Raw genomic sequence first — 26,701 nt, 5'->3', positions numbered from 1 at the left:
TTTTTCCCCCCCTTACTTTTTATGAGAACAAGAAAATAGGATGTTGTACTAAATGCCACTCTTTTATTATTCATCGTTTCCAAAGCCAGAAGGGATCATTGTGATTATATAGTCTAGTGGTTTTCAACCTTTTTCATTTGCAAACCAATCTCAACTCTAAAGGTGTTAAAAGTAATTTAAGATAGTGGGGAAAGTATTATCGCTTTCTAAAGGGTACCGGTAAGAAGACAGTATTTCAGAGCTTGTTCAAACCTGACATGTATCTTGGCCAGTTATCACAAGAGTCATGGATCTCGATCTGTGATCTTGGAGGTATGAGTACGGGATTGGGAGTCCAGAAGTCTTGAATTCTAGTCCTAATTCTGATATTGAATTTCCTTGAGCATTCACTTCAGTTTTGCCTTTGTTTCCCTTTCTGTATAAAGTGGGAGTATTTAATTGCCTGTCTCACATATGGTTAGTTTATTTTTTATAGTACTTAGACTATAAAAATATTAAACGTACTTTTAGATAGATGAGGTTTCAGTGCTATATATCTGTTTAAAATTCAGTATTATGCATAAAGGTCTTAAGTTCACAAGGTAGTTTTGTGACATACTTGTCACTTATGTAGTACCTTCTATCTGAGGATCTGCGTGCACTTGCATAATCCAGTTAAGGGTGCACAGTGTCATGTAATAGAGGCTAGGAACAGACATTATAGTTCAGTCAGGACTGAGGCCCTGTTGAACATGGGCTGTTCAGATACAGACAAGGGATTACAACCTAAAATGTGTGTATTTTTTAAAAAGCAGCAAACATGCCAAAGTGTGGGAGGCATTTCCCATTTCTCAGTTTAGTTAAAATGATTACAGTATTTATTAAACTTAGGTATTGTGTCCGCCGCTGTTGTCCAGCTGTCCATTCAACCCATTGTTTAGCCAGGGTCTCCCCTGAAACCCTTTCTTTCCAGAATGGCTTCCAATTTCACAATATAGACTTGCTCCTCCATAGCAGAGTACCGTCTGCAAGATGTTTAGGATATGTCTACGCTGGAATAAAAGACCTGTAGCTGTCCTGGGTCAGCTGACTCTGGCTTCAGGGCTAAAAATTGCTGTGTAGGTGTTTGGGCTCAGGTTGGAACCCGGGTTCTGGGATCCTCCCCTCTTGGAAGGTCCCAGATCTTGGGCCCCAGCTTGAGTTTGAAAGTTTTACACAGCAATTTTACAGCCAGAGTTGACTGACCTAAACACCTGTGGCTGGCCTAATTGCTGTGTAGGTGTCCCCTTACAGTCAGTCCTAACTGGTGTCTTGATTGAAAAAGAGACATTCTGCTCTTGTTCATTTGTGGTTTATGAACACTCCATTCTTTCCTATAATATGGGGGAAGACCGCAAAATAAACTTCTATGAAGCTTTCAGTGTGCTTCCAGAACATTAAGAAGCTTTGTTAATAGATATTAGCAGGTATTTGGGAGAAGGGAGAACACTTTCATAATGGTGTGTGGAAGTTTACAATTTTTAAAGCTTGAACAGAAGTAGTAATGGAGAATGCAGTTTATGAAACAAGTTCTTCATGTGCTTGACTCACTGTTTAAACAAGTTTAAACATATCCTGTGACAGCAGTTCCGTTGAGTTGCTCTCATAATGAAACATTATTGTAAACTTTATCGAAGGGTTAAAGTTAAAATATTTTTTACTCCTATTCAGAAATATAATCTATGACTTGGTCCGTTAAAAGAATCTGGAGTAGAATTGCATAATACTCCCTGTAAGTAATATATAGTTACAGTAGAAATGAATAATCTCAGCTCCCCAAAAGCAATGGGAACTGGGTAGTTTAGGCTTTTTAATGGGTTACGGCAGTGGTGGGGAACTATGGCCCACGGCCGAATCCGTCCCATTGGTTAATTTCATCCGCCCCGTGGCGCACCCCTCTGCGGGGTTTGAGCTGCAAGCACTGGCTCGCCCCGCTGTGGGGGGAAACCCTGAGCCGTCGCGCCTCCCTGGGCGGGTGAGTGGCCCGTGATTGTGTGTGGGCTGGTTTTTTTGTCCCCTCCCTCCCCCCCCCCCCCCCCTGTGGTTCAATGGCTTGTGAGAGAAAAGGTTCCCCACCCCTAGGGTAAGAAATATGTTACTTCTCAGTAACTAGGTAAAATCTATAAACAGTCACTTATGTTGGTCATGTGACCATTTATATGCAAAGAGCTTTAAGTTCCTGGTCCATTGTTGTCTACAGCAGTGGTTCTCAACAAGAGTGCATGTACTCCTGGGGATACATCAACTCATTTAGATATTTGCCTAGTCTTACAACAGGTTACATAAAAAGCACTAGCGAAGTCAGGACAAACTAAAATTTCATACAGAGAAAATGAGAAAGTAATCAGTTTTTCAGTAATAGTGTGCGGTGACGCTTTTGTATTTTTATATCTGATTTTGTAAGCGAGTAGTTCTTAAGTAAGGTGAAACTTGGGGGTACACAAGACAAATCACTCCTGAAAGGGGCACAGTAGTCTGGAAAGGTTGAGAGCCACTGCTCTAATTCAGTGGCTCACAAATTTTTTCATGCCATGTCTCCCTTTGGACTTACCTCTGTTAACCTGACCCCTGGGCTGGAAGAGGGGGAGTGCTTCCTTCTGTCCTGAGGGAGATACTTGGGTGGGGTTGGGCTGAAAGAGAAGCTGTGTGTGTCTAAGAGAGCAGAGAAAGGGACTTGTTGAGGTGGGAGAAGAGGGGATGGATATGAAGGGGGCTGACTGGAGGTGGGATGGAAGAGGGTCTGGTGGAGGTGAGGAGATAGTTCCTGGTATTAGCCAGGTTTGTGGAGAGGCACCAATACCATGTGCAGGCAACACCGAAGTGGATGGAGGATATTTACTCATGCTGCGGGCAGCTGCTAAGTGTGTCCTAGCCCTGGAGGCACCTGTACAGCCCCAGGTATCACAGGCTGCTGGGGTAGAAGGCGCTGAGTGCCCACACATCATCCCCACTACACCACATTGCTGGTGGTCTTGGCCTAGCTTTCTACTCCTGGCAGTGGTGGTGGTGCCGCTGGGTATTCAGCAGGGCATTGGAGCGGAGCCTGGAGCAGTGGAGCTGCAGGTTTTTGCCTGGAGCTGGAGCGGAGCCGGAGCACAGCTCCAAAACCCTGGTATTCAGGCCCTGTGCAGGCACGTTGGCCCTGGCACAAGTTCCCACTGCCAGAGGATCTCACCAACACAACCACAAGGAGTATTGGTGCCTCACCCTGAGCCTAGTTAACAAAATGGTACATACTGTGCATGACATGCACGTGACTTCCAGTGCCACACAGCCCTGCTCAGGTTTGGCCCATCAGCCTTTGCATAATTTTCAACTCCTCATGACTCCCAGTTTGGGGACCACTGCTCTGATCGCTTCACAACTGGTAATGGATCCAAATGTTACATGGCTTTAAGTGGCTATAATATCTTGTTTCTGAAAATAGTGTATTTAAACTATTATTCAAAAGAAAAATATATTTCTAGAAAAGTTTCTTTTCAGTTGTCTAGTATGTGACAGATTCTCTAATTGCTGTGTGAAAGCCATATAGAAGTGGGACTGTTGATGAATAAGTACTATATTTGCTTTAAAATCAAAAAAGTAAAGCGAGTTCAATCTATGGCAGCCTTATAAAACTATTATGCATATATATCAGTCGAGGCCCAATCTGTGGATCTGAACTAATGTGTTAGTGACTCGTGTCGTGATGATGATAGAAAAAGTTAGAGACTGTAGGAAAGCATAATTTTGATAAGCTCACACATGGCATCTGATGATGGAAAAAATGACACACTTTTTTTTAAATTTATTAAATTTTTTCAAATGATTTCAAATGGGCAAGGTGAACAGAATAATGTCTCTATGGCCATGCCTGTACAGAGGGAAACTTACAAAAACATTCCCACTGGGTCAGTTGAAATTATATTAAAAATGGTCAGAAACATAACGTAGAGAAAGCTAGGCCTGTTTTTACCACCATTTTTGTTTAAACATGTTTTTCAATTGGTTTAAGTGGTGGTTAAAACAGGTCTGGCTATAGCCTTGTCTGCACTATATATTTCCCACCATTTTAACACCAATCTAGCTAAACTTGTGGGTGGGTTTTGTTTTGTTTTTAAAGATTTTCAAAGTGTAGACAAACCCTAAAAGCGATAGGGGATGGGAATACACTGTACTCAGTGAACTCTCTTGCAGCGTTACCTTAGCTGCCAATTGTTTATGTTCACAATATTGTAACCGTGTTGGTCCCAGAATTTTAGATACACAAGGTGGGTGAGGAAATATCCTTTATTGGACCAACTTCTGCTGGTGAAAGAGGCAAGCTTTCGAGCTACACAGAACTCTTCTTCTAATTGCTATATTTGACATTTTTGACTGGTTAGTGTCAGACTCAGTTCCTGGGGAAAAGTAGCCTAATAGGCTTTCCACAGTTGGTACCCGAGGTATCTTTTATTTCACATTTTTGCAGCAGCCTCCATCTTTGTGAAGCCCAAGAAACCTGGCAGAACTTCTAGTGGCAGTAAAGCACATAGATTCATTTGGATTAGAGCACGCAGTCTATTGAAATTAAAATAAGAAAATTTAACATTCCAATCCTTAGTCATTCTGCAGCTTCCTTTGTTTTAACAACAAGACTTCCATTTGATGCAGTTCATGCAACTAAAATATGCATGTGATTGGAAGACAGTAACTGATATTCTTTGGAGAGTTTCAGATGTTTTTGGGTTGTATCTTCCAGTTGATCCCCGTGCATGTGTAATTAAAACTAGCTTGAAGTTGTACATGTGCAACTGCTGAGAGACTGTTTAATGCTTCTGGATTCAGGGTTCCATGTGTAGGTAGTTTATCCATAATAGAAGATCAGGTTGAAAATTAATTTGTAACTCTCTTTGTAGGAATAAAAAAGTATGTTGTCGGCTTAATTATCAAGACCTCATCTGATCCAACATGTGTAGAAGTAAGTGAATTCTCTTTAGGGAAATGGGAAGGGAGGAAAGCATTACTGATAACTTAACTCTCTCTTTCTCTACTCTAGAAAGAAAAAGTGTATATTGGAAAACTGAATATGATTCTTGTTCAGGTAAACTCTAGCTCCTACTTCATTTTTAATCTTGCATTAAGAAAATTATACACCTAACAAATTTAACCAGAAGAACTGGTTTTGCGTATGGGATGTTTAGAAAGAAAGCTGTACCAACCACATGGATGTTCTATGTACTTTCAGATACTGAAACAGGAATGGCCCAAACACTGGCCAACATTCATAAGTGATATCGTAGGGGCAAGCCGGACAAGTGAGAGTCTTTGCCAGAACAATATGGTGATACTTAAACTGTTAAGTGAAGAAGTTTTTGACTTCTCCAGTGGACAGATAACTCAAGTGAAAGCGAAGCATTTGAAAGACAGGCAAGTAAAATATTCTGTAATTTTTCACATACATCTAATGTACATCAAATTTTCAGTTGCTGCTGCAGAATTGCTCTTATTGAAGGTTTTTGGTTAGCTACCACAGTAGCTTTTTAAATTTGACATTCGATTTGAGTATTTTGATTCCCTTTTTCTTAGTGACACTGTTAAACCTTACCAGACTCATTTAGCAGCTGTGTACACTTCTGCTTTGTGATCAGCTTCTACATTTATATGTATTGTAGTGTAGTTCAGCCCTCTTAATTGTGAGCAGGACTGGTGTTCTGTGCCTGTGATTGCAAACCAAAATTTGCACATGGGGAGATATCTGTATAATTTTCACAGAAACTTTTCTCTTACTGCAAAAGCAGCATTATTGAAGTGGACAGTGTAGTTCACTGAATGTGGCGATGCTGAATGTTTAACATCTTACTATTTTTTTTTTAGTATGTGCAATGAATTCTCTCAGATATTTCAACTGTGTCAGTTTGTGATGGTAAGTCTAATTTCAATAACTTTTTTAAAATAGAGTGGAATTTCGTAGGAAGAGAGTAAACTAGTTTATATATTTGTTCCATTACAGGAAAATTCCCAAAACGCTCCTCTTGTTCATGCAACTTTGGAAACTTTGCTAAGATTCCTTAACTGGATTCCACTGGGATACATTTTTGAGACCAAGTTAATCAGCACATTAATATACAAGGTAATGATGTGGGGGTTTTTTGTTTTTGTTTTTCATTGATGGTTACTAGCAAATAAAATGGAAGCTTTAGTTAACCGAAATAAAATGCTTAATATGTAATTTGCTTTTTTATAATATCCCTAATCTTCTTTCTGAAATCTTTCTTATAGTTTTTAAATGTTCCCATGTTTCGAAACGTCTCTTTGAAGTGCCTCACAGAGATTGCAGGTGTCAGTGTAAGCCAGTATGAGGAACAGTTTGTAACCCTCTTTACGCTGACCATGATGCAGTTGAAACAGGTAACTTTTTTAACTTAGTACAAAATAAACTTTCCTAATTTAAATTTTGACTGTATTTTTTTTAGCAAAATCAATTTAATAGAGGAAGCTTAGCTTATATTTGCCAATACACATTCATTATAGAAAACTAGCTATCTTTTTGCAGCAGAATGTTATACTGTAAGTTTATTTTTAAAGATGTTACTAAGATTCATTCAAAAGTTAAAGGTTCACAAGCAAAATACTTCTTAAAGTGAAGTTAAGATTGTAAGTACCTATCGGTTACTTGAAGAGTATCTTTTCAGGCTACTGTTATATTCAAGAATTCAAGATCAGGTTAAGACAAACACAACAAAAACATGAAAATGCATAGTTGAGATTATCTAAACCACCATTGTTTTTGTCCTGCCGTCATTGACTTGACCTTGCAAGTTCACCTAGCTTGCGTTTTTTTTAAAAAAAAAAAGTGATAATAATAATAATGCATTTGATGGAAGCTTTCATAAGGACTTCAGAAAACACTGCAGACTGTTGTGTAGTAAATTCACTAAATCAGTACATCTTCATTGTGTACATTACATAATATTTTACCTGGTCCTTAAGTTTGTAGCCTCAGGTATGGTAGTTGCATCCTTCTGAATGACTTAGTTTAGACATGTATTTCTGCAGTTGAAACCAGAAATCCCCCTGGTGATTATCCTATATGATACCCTTGGAAGTGTTTGCTTTTATTGAAATTATATAAAAGCAGTGTGGTGGTGTTTTTTTGTTGTTTTTTTTTTAACTCTAGCTGTTTGACCTTAAAGGATGGCCTCTCTGAAAGAACATGCTGCACTCTTGCTCAGTCTGTCTATCTATCAAGTGAATTTAGATTACTTTTAAGTTTTCAGTCACTGATACATTGATGTGCATTGTTTCAGTACAGAATTGTCTTCTAGTTTTTGGTTTTGTGGTTGGTGTTTATATGAGAAAAAAGATTTGGTGTTTGATAATAAGAGCATAGCAGTAGGAATATACTACCAACCACCTGCCAGGATGATGGTACTAGTTAGATGCTCAGGGAGATTAGAGGCTATAAAAATAGAAAACTCAATAATAGTGGGGGATTTCAACTATACCCCATACTGACTGACTAGGTGTATGTCACTCTAGGATGGGATGCAGAGGTAAAATGTCTAGACATCATTAATGACCGCTTCTTGGAGCAGCTTGTCCTGGAACCTACAAAAGGAGAAGCTATTCTTGATTTAGCCCTAAGTGGAGCATAGGTTCTTGTTCGAGTGTTTGCTCATGTCCATTCCATGTGGGGGGGTGTGCACGGTGTGCCCCATTGCTGGAGATTTTTCCCTTATCGGTATCCGTTGTGCTGGCTCTAGCACCATCTGGAGCCACGCACGCTCATGTACCAGTATAAGGGGTGCTGCCAGCCACACGCTTGCTCAGTTCCTTCTTACCACTGCTGGAACAACCCCTCTTGCTTGGGCAAAGCTTCTTCCCAGTGGTTTTTGGATTCTAATTCTTTGTTTGTTTGTTAAACATAGTTTTTTGTGTACAAAGATTTTTGTAGTTAGTGTAGATAGTCACTATTGTTGAGGGACTCCCTTTGCTTCAGAGGCTGGGCATGCGCCAATCCCTGAGCTTCAAACCTTGTGCCTCCTTTAGCAAACATGCCTGTAAGCGACCCACACTCCATCTGCTTGAAGTGCTTAGGAGAAACTCATGTGAGGGACAAGTGCCAGATTTGTCAGGACTTTAGACCCTTCACCAAAAATGACAGAGAAAAAAGACTGAAGGCTATCCTAATGGAAGCCACTCAGACCAGCCACAGAGTCAAGTTGCTCTCATTCTGCACTGAGCATTTTGGCTTCGGTACAAAGCACTCCTCTGGCACCGTTCACCGTCTCCGGTGCCAAGGAAGATGGACAAAAAACAGTGCACCGACAGAGGGCACTCACTGGTGCAGAAAAAGGACAAGCATGGGGAAGACAGCGCAGTTCAAACTGCACTGGGCCGCCACTCCACCCTTGGTCCCTTTGTGGCACCATCAACTCTGCCCAGAGCATTGAGTCTGGTGCGGTACCTGCCGCTGAGACTCGGAAACCACCACAGTACCAGAAGCCTTTGCAGCAGTCAAGGATTTACTGTCACTCCCGGTCCCCCGTCCCTCCTGACTCCGATGGGACAGTTGCCAGCTCTGATGACTGGGAGCATTGAGCTCCTTCTGGGCACCGGGCTCCCTTGCACTCTAAGTGTAAACCCGCCCTGATCCTGTTGTCACGACCTCCGGTCTTCCACTGGTCCATGGACTCTCAGCACCATATGGAGGCAGAGAGGTGTACCACTCCAACATAGTCACCGACGGAGGACTCCTCATCAGAGTCCAAAGGGGAAACATATGTGCAGCCTAAGAGCCACCACCAGATGCAGGTTCCCCCCATCAGCACCTGGCCGAAGGGTCAGTGGCCATACTGCAACCCTGGGAGTTGTCCCCCAGTACTGGGTTCTCTCTCCCATCGATTGTACTCTGTGGTCTTGAAGAGGTGGGCTACGACCCCTTCCCACTTGGCACCGGACTCTGACTCCAGTACCAACCCCGATACCAATGTGCAGGATGTGGCTCCCATGGATGTCATTGAGGAAGCCTCCTCCCCAGACAAGGTCATCTCGGGGCCCAATAGCTTGCTCCTGTAGGATGACTTCAAGGCCCATCAGGACCTTTTTGAAGTGGATAGCAGCTAACATGGGGATGGAAATTGAGATGCTTAAGGAACCATCCCACAGCCTTACTGACATTCTGGCTGTGGCAGCTCTCTCCAGAGTGGCCTTACCCATTAACGAGGCTTTATTGGGTCCAGTCAAGGCTCTCTGGCAAACTCCTCCTCCCCTCACCACCTCAGAGGTCAGAAAATAAATATGTGCCTGCATGCGGGTTCAAGTACCTATCCTTGCGCATGCATCCCACTCAGGGTTCCCTGGTTGTGTCAGCAGCCAACAAGGGGGATAGGCAGGGCACAAAAAACCCAGACCTGTTTTTTTTGGGGGGCGGGGTTTATTCAACGGATAGCCTTCAACAGTGTATCTCTACCCAACAAGTTTTGCCAGGAAGATTCAGTTACAATCTGTGGGACACCCTGGCCAAATTTTAAAATTCTTTCTGCCTCAAGATTCAAGGCAGAAATTCGCTGCCCTCTTGGAGGAGGGTAAGAATGTGGCCAGGACCTCTCTCCCGCTGGGTCTGGACACAGCCAACGCAGCAGCCAGGACAGTGGCCTCAGCGGTCACCATGAAGCGTTGCACTTGACTCCAGTCTTCGGGACTTCCTCATGAGGTCCACCAGTCTATCCAGGACCTCCCTTTTGAAAGCTCCTTACTGTCCTTGGAGCAGACAGACGTGAGGCTTCATGGCCTGAAGGACGTAAGGGCCACACTCCTGTCATTGGGCCTCTACGCTACATCTGCTTCAGACAGCTCTTCAGGCCCCAACAACCACTTAGGTTTTTCGGCACCACCTCTGAGACAGGAACCCTATAAAAGGAAGGGGAGAGGTTACAAGTAGCGTCAGCCTCTCCTGTCCACCTCAACCTCCCAGCAGAGGTCTCATAGATGCTCTGATGGGCTTAAGTAGGCCTTTTGAAGGTGTGTCCGAAGGCATTATTTCAGATCCTGCCTCCCCAATTTTTATTTTATTTATTTATTTTTGGACCATCTGTCCCATTTCACCCTGGCATAGTCCTGCATAACATTGGACCACTGGGTGCTGAATGCAGTGACAATTGACTGTAAGCTTCAGTTTTCATCCACCCTCGTCCCTCTTCAGAGATCCTTCTCTCAAGCAACTCCTTGCCCATGAGGTGTAGTCCCTTCTGGAAGTGGGGGCTATGAAGGAAGTTCCTCAAGACCTGAGAGGGAAGGGGTTTTACTCCTGATATTTCCTAATCCCAAGGGGGGCCTCCGGCCCGTTTTCGACCTGCATCGCCTCAACAGGTATCTCAAGAAATTGATGTTCTGCATGGCCTACTTGCCTTAGAAACAATCATAGAATATCAGGGTTGGAAGGGATCTCAGGAGGTCATCTAGTCCAACCCCCTGCCTGAAGCAGGACCAATCCCCACACAGATTCTTACCCCAGTTCCCTAAATGACCCTTTCAGGGATTGAACTCACAACCCTGGGTTTAGTAGGCCAATGCTCAAACCACTGAGCCTTCATTATACCCTCCCTGGATCCAGGGGACTGGTACACTATCCTCAACTTAAAAGATGCATATTTTCTCATTTCTATTTCCATGGCCACAGAAGATTTCTTGTGAACCAATGCCAGTACCACTTCATCGCTCTCCCCTTTGGCCTATCTACAGCCCCACAGGTTTTCACAAAGTATATTGCACTAGTTGTGGCCTTCCTCAGGCGGTGAGGCATCCAGGTCTACCCATACATTGTTGACTGGCTGGTCAAGGGTCGGTCGGTGGCTCACATCTGGAACAGCATCAGTGTAGTCTAAGCCACCTTCCGAGCACTGGGCCTGTTGATAAACAAGTAAAAGTCAACTTTTATTCCAGTTCAGAGAATAGAGGTTTATTGGGGCAGTGCTTCATTCTACCCAAACCAGAGCCTTCCTTCCGGAGGCCTGATTCCAGACAGTTGGATCTGATATCCAAGGTCATGGTCCACCCAATTACGACAGCCTGAGTTTGCCTCAAACTGCTGGGGCACATGGCAGCATGCACTTACGTGGTTCAGCATGGAAGGCCTCTACAGATGTGACTGGCATCAGTTTACTCCCTGAACAGACACCACCTGGGCTTGGTGCTCGCTGTTCCACCCCTGGTCCTCACCACTCTGGTCAAGAGGAAAGACCCAAGATCAATAATGATGGGGGTACCCTCTAGAGCCCCTGAGCCATTGGTTCCCTAGTGTCGGACACGTCAGACTGAAATTGTGGAGGTGGGCTTCCCAGCCTAAGGACTCAGGAAGAACTCTCCCTGCACACAAACAGCAGGGAACTCAGGGCTATACATTTAGCCGGTCAGGTGTTCCTCCCTCAAATCTTAGGCAAGGTGGTGCAAGTTCTGACAGACCATGGCCATGTTCTATATCAACAACCAGAGAGGAGTTTGATCCTCTGCCCTGTGTCAGGAGGCCATCCGCCTATGGGACTTCTGCATGAAGCATTCCATCAGACCTTTCGGGAGCCTGGAGTGTACAGTGGCAGATCGCCTCAGTAGATCCTTCTTCTTTCACCGTGAGTGGTCTCTTCGCCTGGAGATCGCCAGGTTCATCTTCCAGGAGTGGGAGTCTCCCCAGGGGACCAAAGAGAACAGGAAGTGCCATCAGTTTTGCTTGCTGCCTGGGCACAGGCTTGGCCCCCTCTCTGATGCCTTTCTGCTCCCATGGACAGGGCTCCTGCTCTATGCTTTTCCCCTGTTCCCTCTGATTAACACAGTCCTCCTGAAAATCAAGAAGAATAAGGCAAGAGTTATTCTTCTAGCTCCAGCATGGCCATGTCAACAGTGGTTCAGCATGCTGCTGGACCTATCAATAGCATCCCCTCTTCTGCTTCCACTCCACCCAGACCTGATCTCACAAGACCACAGCTGGTTGCTCCACCCGAACCTTGCATTCCTTAACCCAACTGCAGGGGTAATACTTGGCTGAACCTGGAGGAGCAGGCCTGTTCAGAGGAAGTTCAACAGGTCTTACTAAGTAGCAGGAAGCCTTCCACTGGGGCTACCTACCTGGACACATGGAAGTGCTTCTTACTATGGGGATCTCAACAAGGTCTCTGGTTCATTCTTCCCCTCAGTCTGTCTTGGACTACTTAATCCATCTGAAGCAGCAAAGTCTGGCCCTTGCATCTGTCAAGGTTGCACTTAGCAGCAATCTCAGCTTTCTGCCTGCCAATGAACGGCAGGTCAGTGTTCTCTAATGAGATGACTGTCTGGTTTCTCAAGGGACTGGAGAGACTCTACCCTCAGGTTCACAAATTGATCCCTCCTTGGGACTTAAACCTGATTCTGTCAAGGCTCATAGGCCCTCCTTTCGAACCACCTAGTATTATGCCGTCTACTACTTCTCTCTTGGAAGGTTGCCTTAGCCAGAAGGATCTCTGAAATCAGGGTCCTTACATCAGAACCACCATACACGGTGATCTTCAAGGACAAGGTCCAACTGTGCCCCCACCTGGCTTTCCTGCCAAAGGTGGTTTCACAGTTCCATACCATCCAGGCTGTTTTCCTGCCTGTCTTCTTCCCAAAGCCTTACAAGAACTCTGAGGATCAGCGGCTTCATTCATTGGATGTTAGACATGCCCATAGCCTTCTATATTGAGAGGACTACATCCTTTTGCAAATCCACGCAACTCTTTGTAGCAGTAGTAGAAAAGATGAAAGGGCTTCCAGTATCAGCCCCAGAGGTATCCTGGATAACCGAATGTATTCGGGCTTACGACGAGCAGGCCAGTGTTACACCTCCAGCCATCCTAACCACTCACTCCACAAGAGCTCAAGCCTCTTCAGTGGCATTCCTCGCACAAGTCCCAATCCAAGACATCTGCAGGGCAGCAACTTGGTCATTGGTGCATACCTTTGCATCCCACTATGCCATCACTCAACAGGCTTGAGATGATGACAGGTTCGGAAGAACAGTGTTGAACTCCAAGCCCACCTCCTGAAGTATTTCTTGTGAGTCACCTATCATGGAATGGACGAGAGCAAGCACTCAGAGTTACTAACTTTCCGTATCTGTTCTTCAAAATGTGTTGGACATGTCAATTCCATGACACACTCTGCTACCCCTCTGTTGGAGTTGACCGGCAAGAGAACTGAAAGAGTGAGTGGCAAGTGGCGCCCTTATACTGGTGCATGATACTACTGAGGGGAAAATATCCAGCAATAGTGTACATGGTGTGCACACACCTAACATGGAATGGACATGAGCAACATATCCCAAAGAACAACAGTTATGTAAGGCTAGTAGCCATTTTATCTGTTCAAGAGGTAAATATAGCTGAACTGCTTGGTAACTAAATGTAACTAGGGCTGTCAAGTGATTTAAAAAAAATTAATCACACAATTAAAAAGATTAGTCAATCAAAATTAATCAAAAAATCATGGCTAAATAGCCAAGTAAAAGTGGTTAGAGACAAGAAGACATCCTTTAAAAATTGGAAGTCCCATACTAGTGAGTAAAACAGAAAGGAGCATAAATTCTGACAAATCAAGTGTAAAAGTATAATTAGGCAGATCAAAAAAGAATTTGAAGGACATCTAGCAAAAGACACAGAAATGAACAGCAAAAAATTAAGTACATCAGGAGCAGGAAGCCTGATGAGTCATTGGGGCCTATGGACAATAAAGATGCTAAAGGGTCACTCAAGGAAGACAAGGCCATTGCAGAAGAACTAAATGAATACTTGTATCGGTTTTCACTGCAGAGGATGTGAGGGAGATGCCTACAACCTAGCCATTCTTTTTCTGTGACAAATCTGAGGAACTGCCCCCAGATTGAGGTGTCAGATGGTTTAGTACCAAACTGATAAATTAAACTGTAATAAGTCACCAGGACCAGATGGTATTCACCCAAGAGTTCTGAAGGAACTCAAATATGAAATTGAAGAACTCGTAACTGTGATTTGTAACCTATCACATAAATTAGCTTCTACACCAGGTGACTAGAGGATAGCTAATGTACGCTGATTTTTTTTTTTAAAAAAAGGTTCCAGGGGTGATCCTGTCAATTACAGTCCAGTAAACCTAACTTCAATACCAGGTAAATTGGTTGAAACTATAGTGAAGAACAGAATTATCTGACCGATAAACACGATATGTTGGGGAAGAATCAACATGTTTTTTGTAAAGGGAAATTATGCCTCGCCACTCTATGAAAAATCTTTGAGGGTGTCAGCAAGCACGTGGGCAAGGGTGATCCAGTTGATATAGTGTACTTGGACTTTAAGAAGGCTCTGACAGAGTCCCACACCAAAGGCTCTTAAGCAAATTAAGCAGTTGTGGAATAAGAGGGAAGGTCCTCTCATGGCTCAATAACTGATTATAAGATAGGAAACAAAGGATATGTATAAATCAGTTTTTACAGTGGAGAGGTAAATAGTGGGGTCCCCTAGGGATCTGTACTGGGACCAGTGCTGTTCAACATATTAAATGATCTTGAAAAAGGTGTGAACAGTGAGGTGGCAAAGTTTGCAGACGATACTAAATTACTCAAGGTAGCTAAGTCAAAAGCTGACTGAGAAATGAGTCTCTCAAAACTGGGTGTCCGAGCAACAAAATAGATGAAATTCACTGTTGATTAGTGCAAACTAATGCACACTGGAAAAAATAATCCCAACTATATAGACAAAATGATGGGGTCTAAAGTGACTGTTACTACTCAAAAAAAAATAAAAAATCATGGTCGTACAGAGTTCTCTGACAACATCTGCTTGATGTGCAGTGGCATCAAAAAAGTTAACTATGTTAGAGGTCATTAGGAAAGGGATAGATAATAAAACAGACATATCATAATGCCAAAATATAAATCCATAGTATGCCCACACCTTGAATACTGCGTGCACTTCTGATTTCCCCATCTCAAAAAGGATATTTTAGAATTAGAAGAGTTATCAAGAAGGGCAGCAAAAATAAGTGGTATGGAACAACTTCCATACAAGGTTAAAAAGACCGGGACTGGTCATCTTATAAAAAAGATGACTAGTAGAGGATATGATAGAGGTCCATAAAATCATGAATGATATGGAAAAAGTGAATAGGGAAATATTATTTATCCCATCATATAACGCAGGAATTCAGGAGTCACCCAAGGAGATTAGTAGGCAGCAGGTTTAAAACAAACACAGGAAAGTAGTACTTCACACAGCACACAGTTAACCAGGGGATGTTATGAAGACCAAAAGCACAACAGGGTTAAAGAAAGAGTTAGCCAAGTTCATGGAGGATAGATCCCTCAATGGCTATTAGCCAAGATGGTCAGGGACAGAATCCCATTCTCTGGCTATCCCTAAATCTCTGACTGCCAGAAGCTGGGACTGGACAACAGGGAAAGGATCACTCTAAATTGCTCTGTTCTGTTAATTCCCTCTGAAGCTTCAAGCACTGGCCACTGTCACAGACAGGATACTGGGCTAGATGGCCCATTGGGCTGACCCAGCATGATTTATGTGAGTCATGGCAAACTTAAGTTGGTTGGTGACCTTTAGTGCTGACTGTGACTTTCTATGAAGATCACAATGTTCCTGAGTCCGTCTCCTTCCCCCCCTCCCCCCCCCGGTAACAAAAATTTACAGCTTTCACTGCAACTTAATACTTTTTTGACAGGAAATTTCCTTAAGTTTCTTTATGTATAAAAATTGCTTTGGCTGAGCTTGCAAGCTGTGGGTTTCACAGTGTGGGAGAAAAACCGACATGGGGACAGTAATGGAGCTAGGATTTTGCGGTGTGGTGTGCAAATTGGTTTTGAGACAGTGAAGCAGTTGAAGTGTGCGTGGAATATAGCATACATATGGACAAAAATCTTTGAGATCAAAGTTGACTTCCAAAGCAGATATTTGCATTATCTAGCAATCTGTTCATGTTATACATCAACTCTTGATGAATAAAGGTCTCATAGTGACCTTAAACCAACTTTGGTAGTGATGTTAACAATTTAAGTTTCAACCTTGGTGTAGATCATACTGTACTGTACTACTAAAATGTATTTTTGAACAAAGTAGTATTGTATCTTCTACTGTTTCGGCATTCAGTGCATGTTTAAATGAATAGTTTACTTGGATTTTGTTAGGATAAAATCTGGCTTTGATAAAAAAAGGATGGAACTCAAGGTTGTAGTTTACCCAATCAAGAGGGGGAAAGAATGGTTTGAAATGAAATACATCCCATGTCATGTACTTAATTATAGTTATTCCTCAAACACAGGCATAAACTTTATCCAAAATTGAAAACTATAAGTGTATTAGCTCTAGGATATCAAAACACTTTTACCAATGTACTTGCTTTTTCAGCATCTAAACTACTACAAAGCTTGAGCCAAATTTATCCAAATGAGCTTAGAGCATTTTTGATACCAAGTTGGCTGGACTGAAGTGCAGGAGTCAATTCTAAAAACACTTTGTTTTCAGTGGTTCTGTCTTCCACAATTAACAGTCATCCTCATGCAGCAGATTATGCTCAACCTCTTTCACAAATATAGGCTATGGGTTTGAATTTTGGATCTTCAATTTTAAGTGTTGGAAGACCAGTAATGAACTAAATTATGTCATCAGTATTCAGTTTATTTCCTCTCTTGTGTAGACTCAACTCATGACCTTGTATTTGAGACAATCATGTTGGCTAAGTAATGGAAAAGGTTCCTTATCTTTGATTCAGTTCTTGGTTTGTTTTTGTTTTGTTTGGGTTTTTTTGTGATCGTGATAGTTCTTAGAGCAGGAGTGGGCAAACTACGGCCCGGAGGCCACATCCAGCCTTCTAGCTGGTTTAAACTGGCCCTCGAGCTCCTACTGGGGAGCAGGGTCTGGGGCTTGCCCTGCTTCAGCCAGCGAGCGGGGTCGGAGGCCGCTCTGCATGTGTAAGCTGAGGCTCCCAGAAGCAGTAGCATGTTCCCCCTCCAGCTCCTATGCTTAGGGGCAGCCAGGGGGCTACGCGTGCTGCCCCCACCCCAAGCGCACCCCCCACCCGCCGCAGCTCCAATTGGCCGGGAACTGCAGCTAATAGGAGCTGCAGGGGCGGTGCCTGCTAATGGGGCAGCACGCAGAGCCGCCTGGCCGCACCTCCGCATAGGAGCCAGGGGAGGGGGGGACGTGCTGCTGCTTCAGGTAAGCACCGCCTGGAGCCTGCACCCCTGACCCCCTCCTTTGCCCCAGCCCAGAGCCCCCTCCCACACCTTGAACTCTTTTCTGGCCCCACCCCAGAGCCCACACCCTAGCCAGAGCCCTCATTCCTTCCAACACCCCAACCCCAATTTCGTGAGCATACGTGACCCACCATACAATTTTCATACCAAGATGTGGCCCTCAGGCCACAAAGTTTGCCCACCTCTGTCTTAGAGCGAGACAGATTTTCACTGAGGATGTGACAATAGTGTCAGCCTGTAATCTGACAAGTCTCTCAAGCCTTTCCCAGTTGCTTTAAGTACAGTGCCTCTCTCATGAGAAGTGTTCCTTGTATTATATGAATGCTGCTATTTTAATCAAAGTAATCCTCATGCTCAGTGTGAAATCTAACATGATAGTTGGATGTGAATATAGTAGCAGTCTTCCTGAGTTTCTTGGAGTGTCAGTGAAAATCTGGGGCACCAATTCTTTCACCCAGTCATTTACCAAGCAGCTGCTGGTTGCCTTATTTCCACAATGTGCATTAGGTTGATCAAGTTTATTACTTTCTCAAGCTCAAATAGCATGCTATGCACCCAGGTATATGTTTGTACCTAAGTTTGATTGTATGTAAAGTTCACCTTTTATTTTATGAACAATATCCTTGTCATATTTTTATCTGCATCCTTGGATGGCATCTTCAGCAACTTGAATATTGTATATTTTTATTAACAGATCTTCCTTGTATGGATGCTTGCAGTCTTTTTTTAGGTCATCTTTCATAAATGTAAATGACTACATGAGTTTTTCTTTTAATTTTCCTCTGTTTGTTCACTTGCAGCATCTAGGGAACCTGCAAGTTTTAAAGCATCTGAAAACATATGGCTAGTGTTTTAAACAGGATTTTTCACAATCCTAATGTGGCTCCCATTGAAAAAAAATAGGAATTACACCCTTTGGGGCTAAATTCAGACATGTCAGAGTTCTGAGTATTACTCTTTGTTTAGTTTGGCAGCTTGTGTTCTGTTCTTCCGTGCTCCTGTTAGGTGCTTTTACTTCTTACTGCTTAAATTTGCCTGGCTTAGTGAGTTGTTGTTCACTTTATGGACCAATTGAATGCCAAATTTATGATATGTTAAAATACTTAAACCCATTTTAGTACCACATTATATATATCATTGCTGAATTTGGCCCAGACACTTCCATTTGAATTCCTTCTACTTATTCTAAGACTTCATTTGACTGAATTAGTTTTTTGTTTTATAAAGATAAGTTGTATTAGAACCAAACTAATTTAAAATTTAACACTAAAATATAATCTTGGCAGCAGATTAGAGATGTAGGTTCCCCCGCTCCTCTCTGAAACACTTAATTTAATGTCAACACTGTTGTCTTAAGGCAGTCATCAAACGTAACCCATTGAGATTATTTTTATTTATATTGTGGTTAGCCCTTGAAGGCCAGGGCCCTATTATCTAGGCACTGTATAGCATATTAAAGATTAATGGAATTCATTCACATTTCTTGAGACCTTTCCATACAGAATAACTGTGTGCTTTTTGGGGTGGGGGTGGTGGAGGGGAGAAGCATTTGCAGGGTGGCTGTGAGGAGGGGAATGCTGTGAATAGCAGAAATGTTTTTTCCTAAAAAAGACAAAACATTTTGTTAATTAAAAACACCCAAGTTCCCTGGCTTCTACAGGTAATATTGCACAATTGCAAATAGGAGGAGGAGATGTATATGAGACCTTTTTGGTGTGATCCGTACTATACAAAAGTTTTAAAAACTGTTGACCTAGAAAATTAATTCCTGTTTTATTAGATGCTTCCTTTAAACACCAATATCCGACTTGCATATTCCAATGGAAAAGATGATGAACAGAACTTCATTCAGAATCTCAGCTTGTTTCTCTGCACATTTCTCAAGGAACATGGCCAGCTTATAGAAAAGAGATTAAATCTGAGGGAAACCTTAATGGAGGTAAGTTCTATAGTGGCAGTTAACGTACTTTGTACGTCCTTGTGCTGGATGAGTGCCTCAAATGATGTGTCCCTAGTGCAGTTACTTAAACTAAATCTGTAGCACTCACCACAAAAGAAAAGCAGTTAGAGAAGTAAGTCCTTGGGTTACCTTCCCATAACTAACAAATACTTAAACCCCTGATTAAGACACATTAAAGATATTTCACTTGGTAACACCTGCGAATTGCACTTTTATATGCAGTGACCTTACATTATTTATATCACAATGCCCAAAGACTGCAGTCATGATCAGGGTCCATTTTGTGCTATATGCTGTACAAATATATAGGAAGATAGAGTTCCTGCTACTAAAGAATTACATGGTAAAACTTGAAAGCTGTGTGAGAGAGGAGTGTATGTATGTGTAATATAATATTTAGCTTTCGACTTAAACTATCCTAGTGTCTTCTCTGTATTTATCATAACCACCGAAAAGTGATCCGTTTCAAATTTTAAGTATTAAACTGAGCAACCTAATCGCAGAGGGCAGTATCCCATCATTATGTAGTAACAGAGATATACATTGCAGTAATACATGCCATTGGGGTAATCTTTAACGGTTAAAAGTGGCAGAACACTAAGCCCTATTTACCATGCACTCTTGGTGACAATATTTGCATTGCAGCAGCACCTAGGGTATGTCTACACTGCATTTACACACTTGTGGCTGGTCCATGCCTGCTGGCTCGGGCTAAGGGATTGCTTAATTGCGGTGTAGACATTTGGTCTGGGGCTGCAGCCTGAGTCTAGGACCATTCCACCTTGCAGAGTCCTAGAGCCCAGGCTGAACGTCTACACTGCAATTAAACAGCCCCGCAAGCCCCAGCCTGAGTCAGCTGGCACAGGTCAGCCATGGGTGTTTAATTGCCATGTACACATATCCCTAGAGGTTGCAGTTAGAGATCAAAGCCTCATTATGCTAAATACTGTACATATGTAGTAGTAATCAAAGCTTACAGTATTACTACAATTCTGCTTGCTCCCTTCTTTTCCTAGTTGCTGCTGCATCCCTTTTTCCTCTCAGTCATGAAATATAACTAAGAGCAATGCAATGAAACAGAATAAAAGAAAAATTCAGTTGCAGTTGAGAAGGGTGTGAAACTGAAACCCTGCAAGATTTTATCAAACACTTAAAGGGCAATCTGTCTAAGCAGCAAGTATAGAACAGCTACAGTGGAGTCCCCTGAGTCTGTATTTGTAATGTAGACAGGTCCTTAGACTGGGGAATAAAATTGCAACGGAATTGTTAGAAGCCCCATTTTTTCAATCATTTAAAACTGAACTGGGCAAGGTACTCATGAATATGCTGCAGAAAACTGTTCTGCACCATCAGAAGGATTAGAACAGTGGTTCTCAATCTGTTTTGGCCCATGACCCACAAGAAACTAAAAGATGATTGTAGGATTTGAGTCATAGGATAGATATCTTTAGTTGTGTGTTGCGAATCAAGGTTGTGCTGGGTGTCAGCTGTTCTGTGTTGCTGCTGCTTCTGCCTCTTCTCCTGCTCGGCTCTTCAAACAACTAAGTATTTTCATATTCATGAGCAACTGCTTCAAAATTTTTATGTGGAACTAGATTCACTTTCTGACTTGGTTGTTTTAGCATCACTGTGGATGCATATTAGCAGACATGGGTCTCCTGCTACTTCGACTGTTGTCCCACATTGTAGTGTGGTAGCCTTTTGAAATCTCCCTCGTTGCATTGCTTCTGGAAGCTGAACTAAGTATTCTGATCAGGGTCCAGAATATTGCAGCTGACAGTGTTTAGGACAATGCTAGTGGGGGACACAGGGCAGACAGTGCAAAGTATCTTAAATTGATTCAGCATAGCTAGCACAAATACGCTGAATTGTTCGTTGTTAAATTGCTTCAGTACAGTGGGTTTAGTTGCAAAAGGTTCAAATCTTTAGTAATGACAAGGCCTCTTTTTGAGGTGTTCTTCGTAGCACAGTTTCTTCATTCTGACTTCCTAGTTCTGTCAGGTGCAATTGGTAAGACTATATAGATTTGTTTTCTGCTTTAGAAAGAATCAGTAATCTGAGAGTCCAGGGCCTAGATTTTTAAAGGTATTTAGGTGTTGCTTGGTCACCAAGTATTGATGGAATTTAGACTAAGTGCCTAAATCCCTGTTGAAAATGAGATTTAGGCTCTTAAATCAGGTGTTGCAACAGTGAGTCAGCAAAGCCTGAATACCTTTTAAAAATGTGGGCCTAAATCCCTGGGATGCTTATGAAATACTTCAAATCCTATGCAGCTGCTTCAACTGGTTTTACAAAAGTTCTAAAAACTGGTTGCAGAAGACTATGCTTCTGGGGTTTTAAGAACTGATTTATTCTTCAAGTACTTGTTCATGTCTTTTCCATGCTAGGTATGTGCATGCTGTGTGCACTGTTGCTGGAGATCTTTCCCTTAGTGGTATCTGTAAGGCTGGTTCTAGTGCCCTCTAGAGTTGCACACATATGCATTGGGATAAAGGGCTCCACATCCTCTTGATTCCTTCTTACCACCTATGATGGTTGCTGGAATGATCCTTCTTGCTGCGGCAAGTGGTTTGGACTTTTCTCCGTTTATTCTTAGTGTAGTTATTATATTTAGTGTAGATAGTTCTTTAGTTAGCATATATAGTAGTGTAAATAGTTGTCTCTGCAATCGAGGGACTTTTTGCCCTAGAGGCTGGACGTGTCCCGGTCCCTGGGCTTCAAACTCTGTTCCTTTTGCGGCAAGCCAATGCAAGGTGAGTGACCTGCACTATATCTGTTTAAAGTGTCTGGGGGACTCACATTAAAGGTAAGTGCCAGATCTGCAGGGACTTCAGCCCTCACACTAGAAAAAACAGTGTTCTTCAGCTGAATGTCCTTCTCTTGGAGGTGGCCCTCAGACCAGTCTCGGAACCAAGCTATTCCACATCGGTGCTGAGCACTTGTATATCCATGCAAAGCACTCCCTCGGCACAGTGCTCTTCCAGCCACCATTCTTCATCTCCGGTGCTGAGGAAGAAGCATAAGAAACAGCACACAGAGAGAGGGCGCTCTGTGGTGCAGGAAATAAACAGCTCAATGAGACCCATGCCAAGTCACTTGTCCTCACCGAGCCACTGATGGCCTGCCAACTCCACCTAGAGTGCCTAGTCTGGTTCGGGACCCACCATAGACTCTTCGAAGCAGCCATGGTGCTTAGGTGTCCGCTGCCTCCTTCAACACCGGTGGCGTTCCAAGTGACAAAGGACCTGTCTCTCTCAATTCCACCAACCCCACAAGGACCTCCAGCAGCCAAGACAGCCAGAGACAGGAGAGAGCAGGAAGTGCCAAGCTCCTTGCCAGCACCGACCACTGTCTAGGAGCAAGACTTCCATGATCCTGGCACAATGGTCACTGATCCACAGGCTTTTTTAAAGGTGCATCAGAGGGCATTACACCAGTCTGAGTTCCATATTCGTCCCCTCTCTTGTTGTTGGACCATCTTGTTGCCCTTCAGCCAAGCATGGTCATAGATAACATCGGACTGTTGGGTCCTCAGTTCAGTAACGGTTGGTTACACCCTCCAGTTTGTATCTACCCGTCCCTCCCATCCCCCACCCTGTTCCCTCTTCAGGGGCCCTTCTCATCAGCAATTCCTTGCCAGGGAGATGCAATCCCTACTACTTGTGGGGGCCTGTAGTCCGTTGGGGAGAGTAGCCTCTTCCCCTCCGGGTCTGTGGGCAGCCAATCTGCCTCACTAAGTCTCTGAGAGGCCACTTGACGTGGGAAATCAGCGGGGCCATGGGAGATGTGAGCGCAGGTCTGTGATCAGGGCCGAACAACAAACACAGAACCCAGCCCCGGTCAGGGCGGGGCAGCAAAGAGTCTCTGGCTCAGGCCTGTACTTGGGCTGGGTAGCCAAATAGTTAGCCCAGGCCCTTAATCAGGGTGGGGCAGCAAAGAGTCTGAGGGCTCAGGCCTGCACTCAGGCTGAGCAGCAAAACAGTCGGGCCTCCTAGCTCTGGCGGAGAGCCGACAACCGCAGGCTTCTTGCCTGAGAGAGGGGGAGACTGCAACCCACGGGTTGGAGTGGCGGGGGGACGCAGGCCCACCCACTCCACTGCATCCCGGCCGAGGGCCCTAGCAGTGGCAGAGCAGTCTGCCATTGGGTCAGCGGGGATCCTGACTGCAACACGCTGACTCAGTTGCTGTCAGCATTGCAGTCAGACAGGGGTCGGCTACCCCTGGGCCACTTCCTAACTCCCCCTCAGAATGTACCCGTCTCTGTAGAGGGTCATTGGGGAAGAGGGCCTCTGTCAGGGCTTGCATCTCCTCCGTGTTTGGGTCTGTAAATGGTCCTGGCACTTCCTCGGGGTCTGTGGCAGCCTCCCAGCTCAGGAGCTCGCAGGAGGTGTCTGGCTCCTCTGAGGCCCCAACTGAGTTCTCCAGCCCACCTTTTATACTTCCTGTCCCACCCACTGACTTCTGGTGGGAGGGTTGAGTGTGGCGTGGCTCCGTACACCAAGGTTCAGTGAGGGACCCCTCCCCCTCCGGGTCTGTGGGCAGCCAGTCCGCTTCACTACAGGGCTATAGAGGATGTTCCTTGAGAGGGAAGAAGTTTTTCTCCCAGTATTTCCTAATCTCGAAGGCCAAAGGGGGCCTAAGGCCCATCTTGAACCTGCGTCACCTCAGCAGATATCTCAAGAAACTAGAGTTCTACATAGTCTCTGTGACCTTCCCTAGATCCAGGAGATTGGTACGCCTCCCTCAATTTAATAGAGCTTACTTTCACATCTCTATCTTCCACAGTTACAAGATTTCTCAGGTCTGTACGGGGTCAGCGCCACAATCAATTCATCGCTCTCCCCTTCAGCCTATCAGCAGTCCCACAGGTCTTCATGAAGTGTATGACAGGAGTAGCAGCCTTCCTCATGCACTGTGTGCAAGTCTATTCATGCCTTGATGGTTGGCTGATCAAAGGTCAGTTGCATGCTCAGGTACAGCACAGCATCAGTACAATCCGGGCCACCTTCTGGGCACTGGGCCTGCTGATTAAACAAGCAAAGTCAACTCTGGTCCCAGCTCAGAGAATAGAGTTAATCGGGGCAGTGCTTGACTCAACCCAAGCAGAATCTTCCTTTTGGAGGCCCAATTCCAAACTTATGTCGGACCTGATATCCAACATCACAGTCCACCAATAATGACTGTTCAGGTTTGCCTCAAACTATTGGGACACATGGAAGCATGTACTTACCTGGTACAGTATGCAAGGCTGTGCCTCCAGCCCCTCCAGATGTGGCTGACATAAGTCTACTCCTTGAGTAGACACCATTTAGACTCACTATCCCACCTACAGTCCTTGCTTCCCTGACCTGGTGGAGAGACCCAGAATCTGTAATGTTAGGGGGTACCCTTTGCTGATCCTCAACTGTCTGTAGCCTTAATCTCAGTTAGACCTAGGGTGGGGAGCCCATCTCAACAATTTCAGGGCCTCTGGTCCCAAGAAGAACTCTACCTACATATAAATGTCTGGGAACTCAGGGCTTAGCTTGCCACAAGTTCATTCCCTAGACCTCAAGGAAAGTGGTAAAGGTCCTGACAGATAACATCACATCTATGTTTTATATCAACAAGCTCAATCTTCAGCCTGAAATGTGCTGGCGGATCACATCAGCAGAGCTTTTTTTTTTCCTCTCACCATGAGTGGGTTGTTTTTTTTCACCTGGAAGTCGTCAGGGTCATTTTCCAGAGGTAAGAGCCTCCCCAGTTGGACCTATTTGTTACCAAGCAGAACAGGAAATGCCATCAGTACTACTTGCTGTGCGGGCTCCCTCTCCAATCCCTTCCTGCTCATGTGCGCAGACCATCTACTATACAGACCTTTCCTCCAATCCCCTTGGTTCACAATGTTCTCCTAAAAATCAAATGAGACAAGAGAGGGGTTATCCTGATAGCACGCTGGCATTGATTTGGCATGCCTCTGGACCTCTCGGTGGCAGCACCACTCATGCTCCCACTCTGCCCAGACTTGATCTCACAAGACCATGGCAGGTTGCTTCACCTGAACCTTGCCTTACTGCACCTGACTGTATGGATGCTGAACCCCGAGGAACAGGTCTGCTTGGATCAGGTCTTGCAAAGTAATAGTCTTTCACCAGGGCTACCTACTTGGCTAAGTAGAAACATTTCTCTTGCTGGGCCTCTGAATAGAATCTCTCTCCATTCTGATCTTCTCTGCAGTATGTCTTGGACCGTCTGCTCCACCTAAAGCAGCAAGGTCTGGCTCTCTCATCTATTAAGGTTCATTCATTTCAGCCTTCCACCCTCCAGTGATGGCAGATCAGTGTTCTCCCACGAGATGACGGTCTAGTTTCTCAAGGGGTTGGAAAGATTCTATCCTCAGGGTTGCAAACCAACCCCTCCTTCACCATGGGACTTAAACTTGATCCTGTCGAGGCTCACAGGGTGTCCCCCCTCCCCCCCTTAAGTTGTTAGCATCGTGCTCCAAAGCTCACTTTTCTGCTGGCTGTCCTCTCGGCCAGCAGGGTCTCTGATATCAAAGTCCTTACGTCGCAATCTCCTTAAATGGTGTTCTTCACTGACAAGTTCCAACTGCACCGCCATTCAGCCTTTTTACCAAAGATGATGTCACAAATCCATAACAATCAGGTCATTTTTCTACTTGCCTTCCCAAAACCCAACACCCACTAAGGAACATTGGCTTCGTACGTTGGACCTTAGGCAGGCTCTTGCCTTTTATATTGAAAGGAGTAAGCCCTTCCACAAATCCAAACAACACTGTAGTAATAGCAGAAAGGATGAGAGGACTACTTGTTTTATCGCAAAGAATCTAATCCTGACTAACTGCGTGTATTCAGGCTTGCTATGAGCAGACGAACATCCTGCTTCCGGCCATTGTGACTGCTTATTCCACAATAGCCCAGGCTTCATCATCAGCATTTCTTGTGCAGGTACAAGTCCAGGACATCTGCAGAGCCGTGACCTGATAGTTGAGTTGTACCTTCGCAACCCACTACACCATCACCCAACAGGCACAAGATTGATGCCAGTTTCAGGAGATCAGTGGTACAGTCAGTATGTACATGAACTCTGAGCCCACCTCCTGGGGTACTGTTTCTAGCATGGAATGGACATGAGCAAGCTCTTGAAGAAGAAATGGTTACTAACCTTTTGTAACTGTTGTTCTTTGGGATATGTTGCCATGGCCATTCCATGACCCACCCTCCTACATCTCTGTCGAAGTTACCAGCAAAAAGGAACTGAGATGGTGCAGGGTCGGCGGCGCCTCTTATACCAGTGCATATCCATGTGACACCAGAGGGCGCTAGAGCCAGCCCTATGGATACCACTAAGGGAAAAATCTCTGGCAACAGTGCATGCAACACACACACACCTAGCATGGAATGGATGTAAGAAGAAGTTATGGAAAGGTTAGTAAATTTTTTGCCAGTGTGAAGGCAAACATATAGTAGTAGTTCAACTAGTCCTTCCATTGCTATCCCATATTGTATCAAGGACCT

At 44.2% G+C, this 26,701-nt stretch overlaps 1 protein-coding gene across 4 annotated transcripts in view; it reads left to right on the top strand.

Annotated features, from left to right (window-relative positions):
• XPO1 (exportin 1) overlaps positions 1-26,701 on the top strand; it is an 82,674-nt gene that overhangs the window by 26,832 nt on the left and 29,141 nt on the right. For all 4 annotated transcript variants that reach the window (XM_045010276.1, XM_045010274.1, XM_045010275.1 and 1 more), the window contains 7 exons: positions 4,896-4,957; positions 5,036-5,080; positions 5,225-5,406; positions 5,854-5,902; positions 5,990-6,109; positions 6,259-6,387; positions 19,005-19,163. In XM_045010276.1, coding sequence (XP_044866211.1) covers positions 4,896-4,957; positions 5,036-5,080; positions 5,225-5,406; positions 5,854-5,902; positions 5,990-6,109; positions 6,259-6,387; positions 19,005-19,163 — 746 coding nt within the window. The remainder of the gene's footprint in view (positions 1-4,895; positions 4,958-5,035; positions 5,081-5,224; positions 5,407-5,853; positions 5,903-5,989; positions 6,110-6,258; positions 6,388-19,004; positions 19,164-26,701) is intronic.

Source organism: Mauremys mutica, chromosome 3 (assembly GCF_020497125.1).
Source record: "Mauremys mutica isolate MM-2020 ecotype Southern chromosome 3, ASM2049712v1, whole genome shotgun sequence".
Classification (NCBI taxonomy): domain Eukaryota; kingdom Metazoa; phylum Chordata; order Testudines; family Geoemydidae; genus Mauremys; species Mauremys mutica.
The sequence above is the reverse complement of the archived record's forward strand: the minus strand, read 5'-3'. Positions and strand labels throughout refer to the sequence as shown.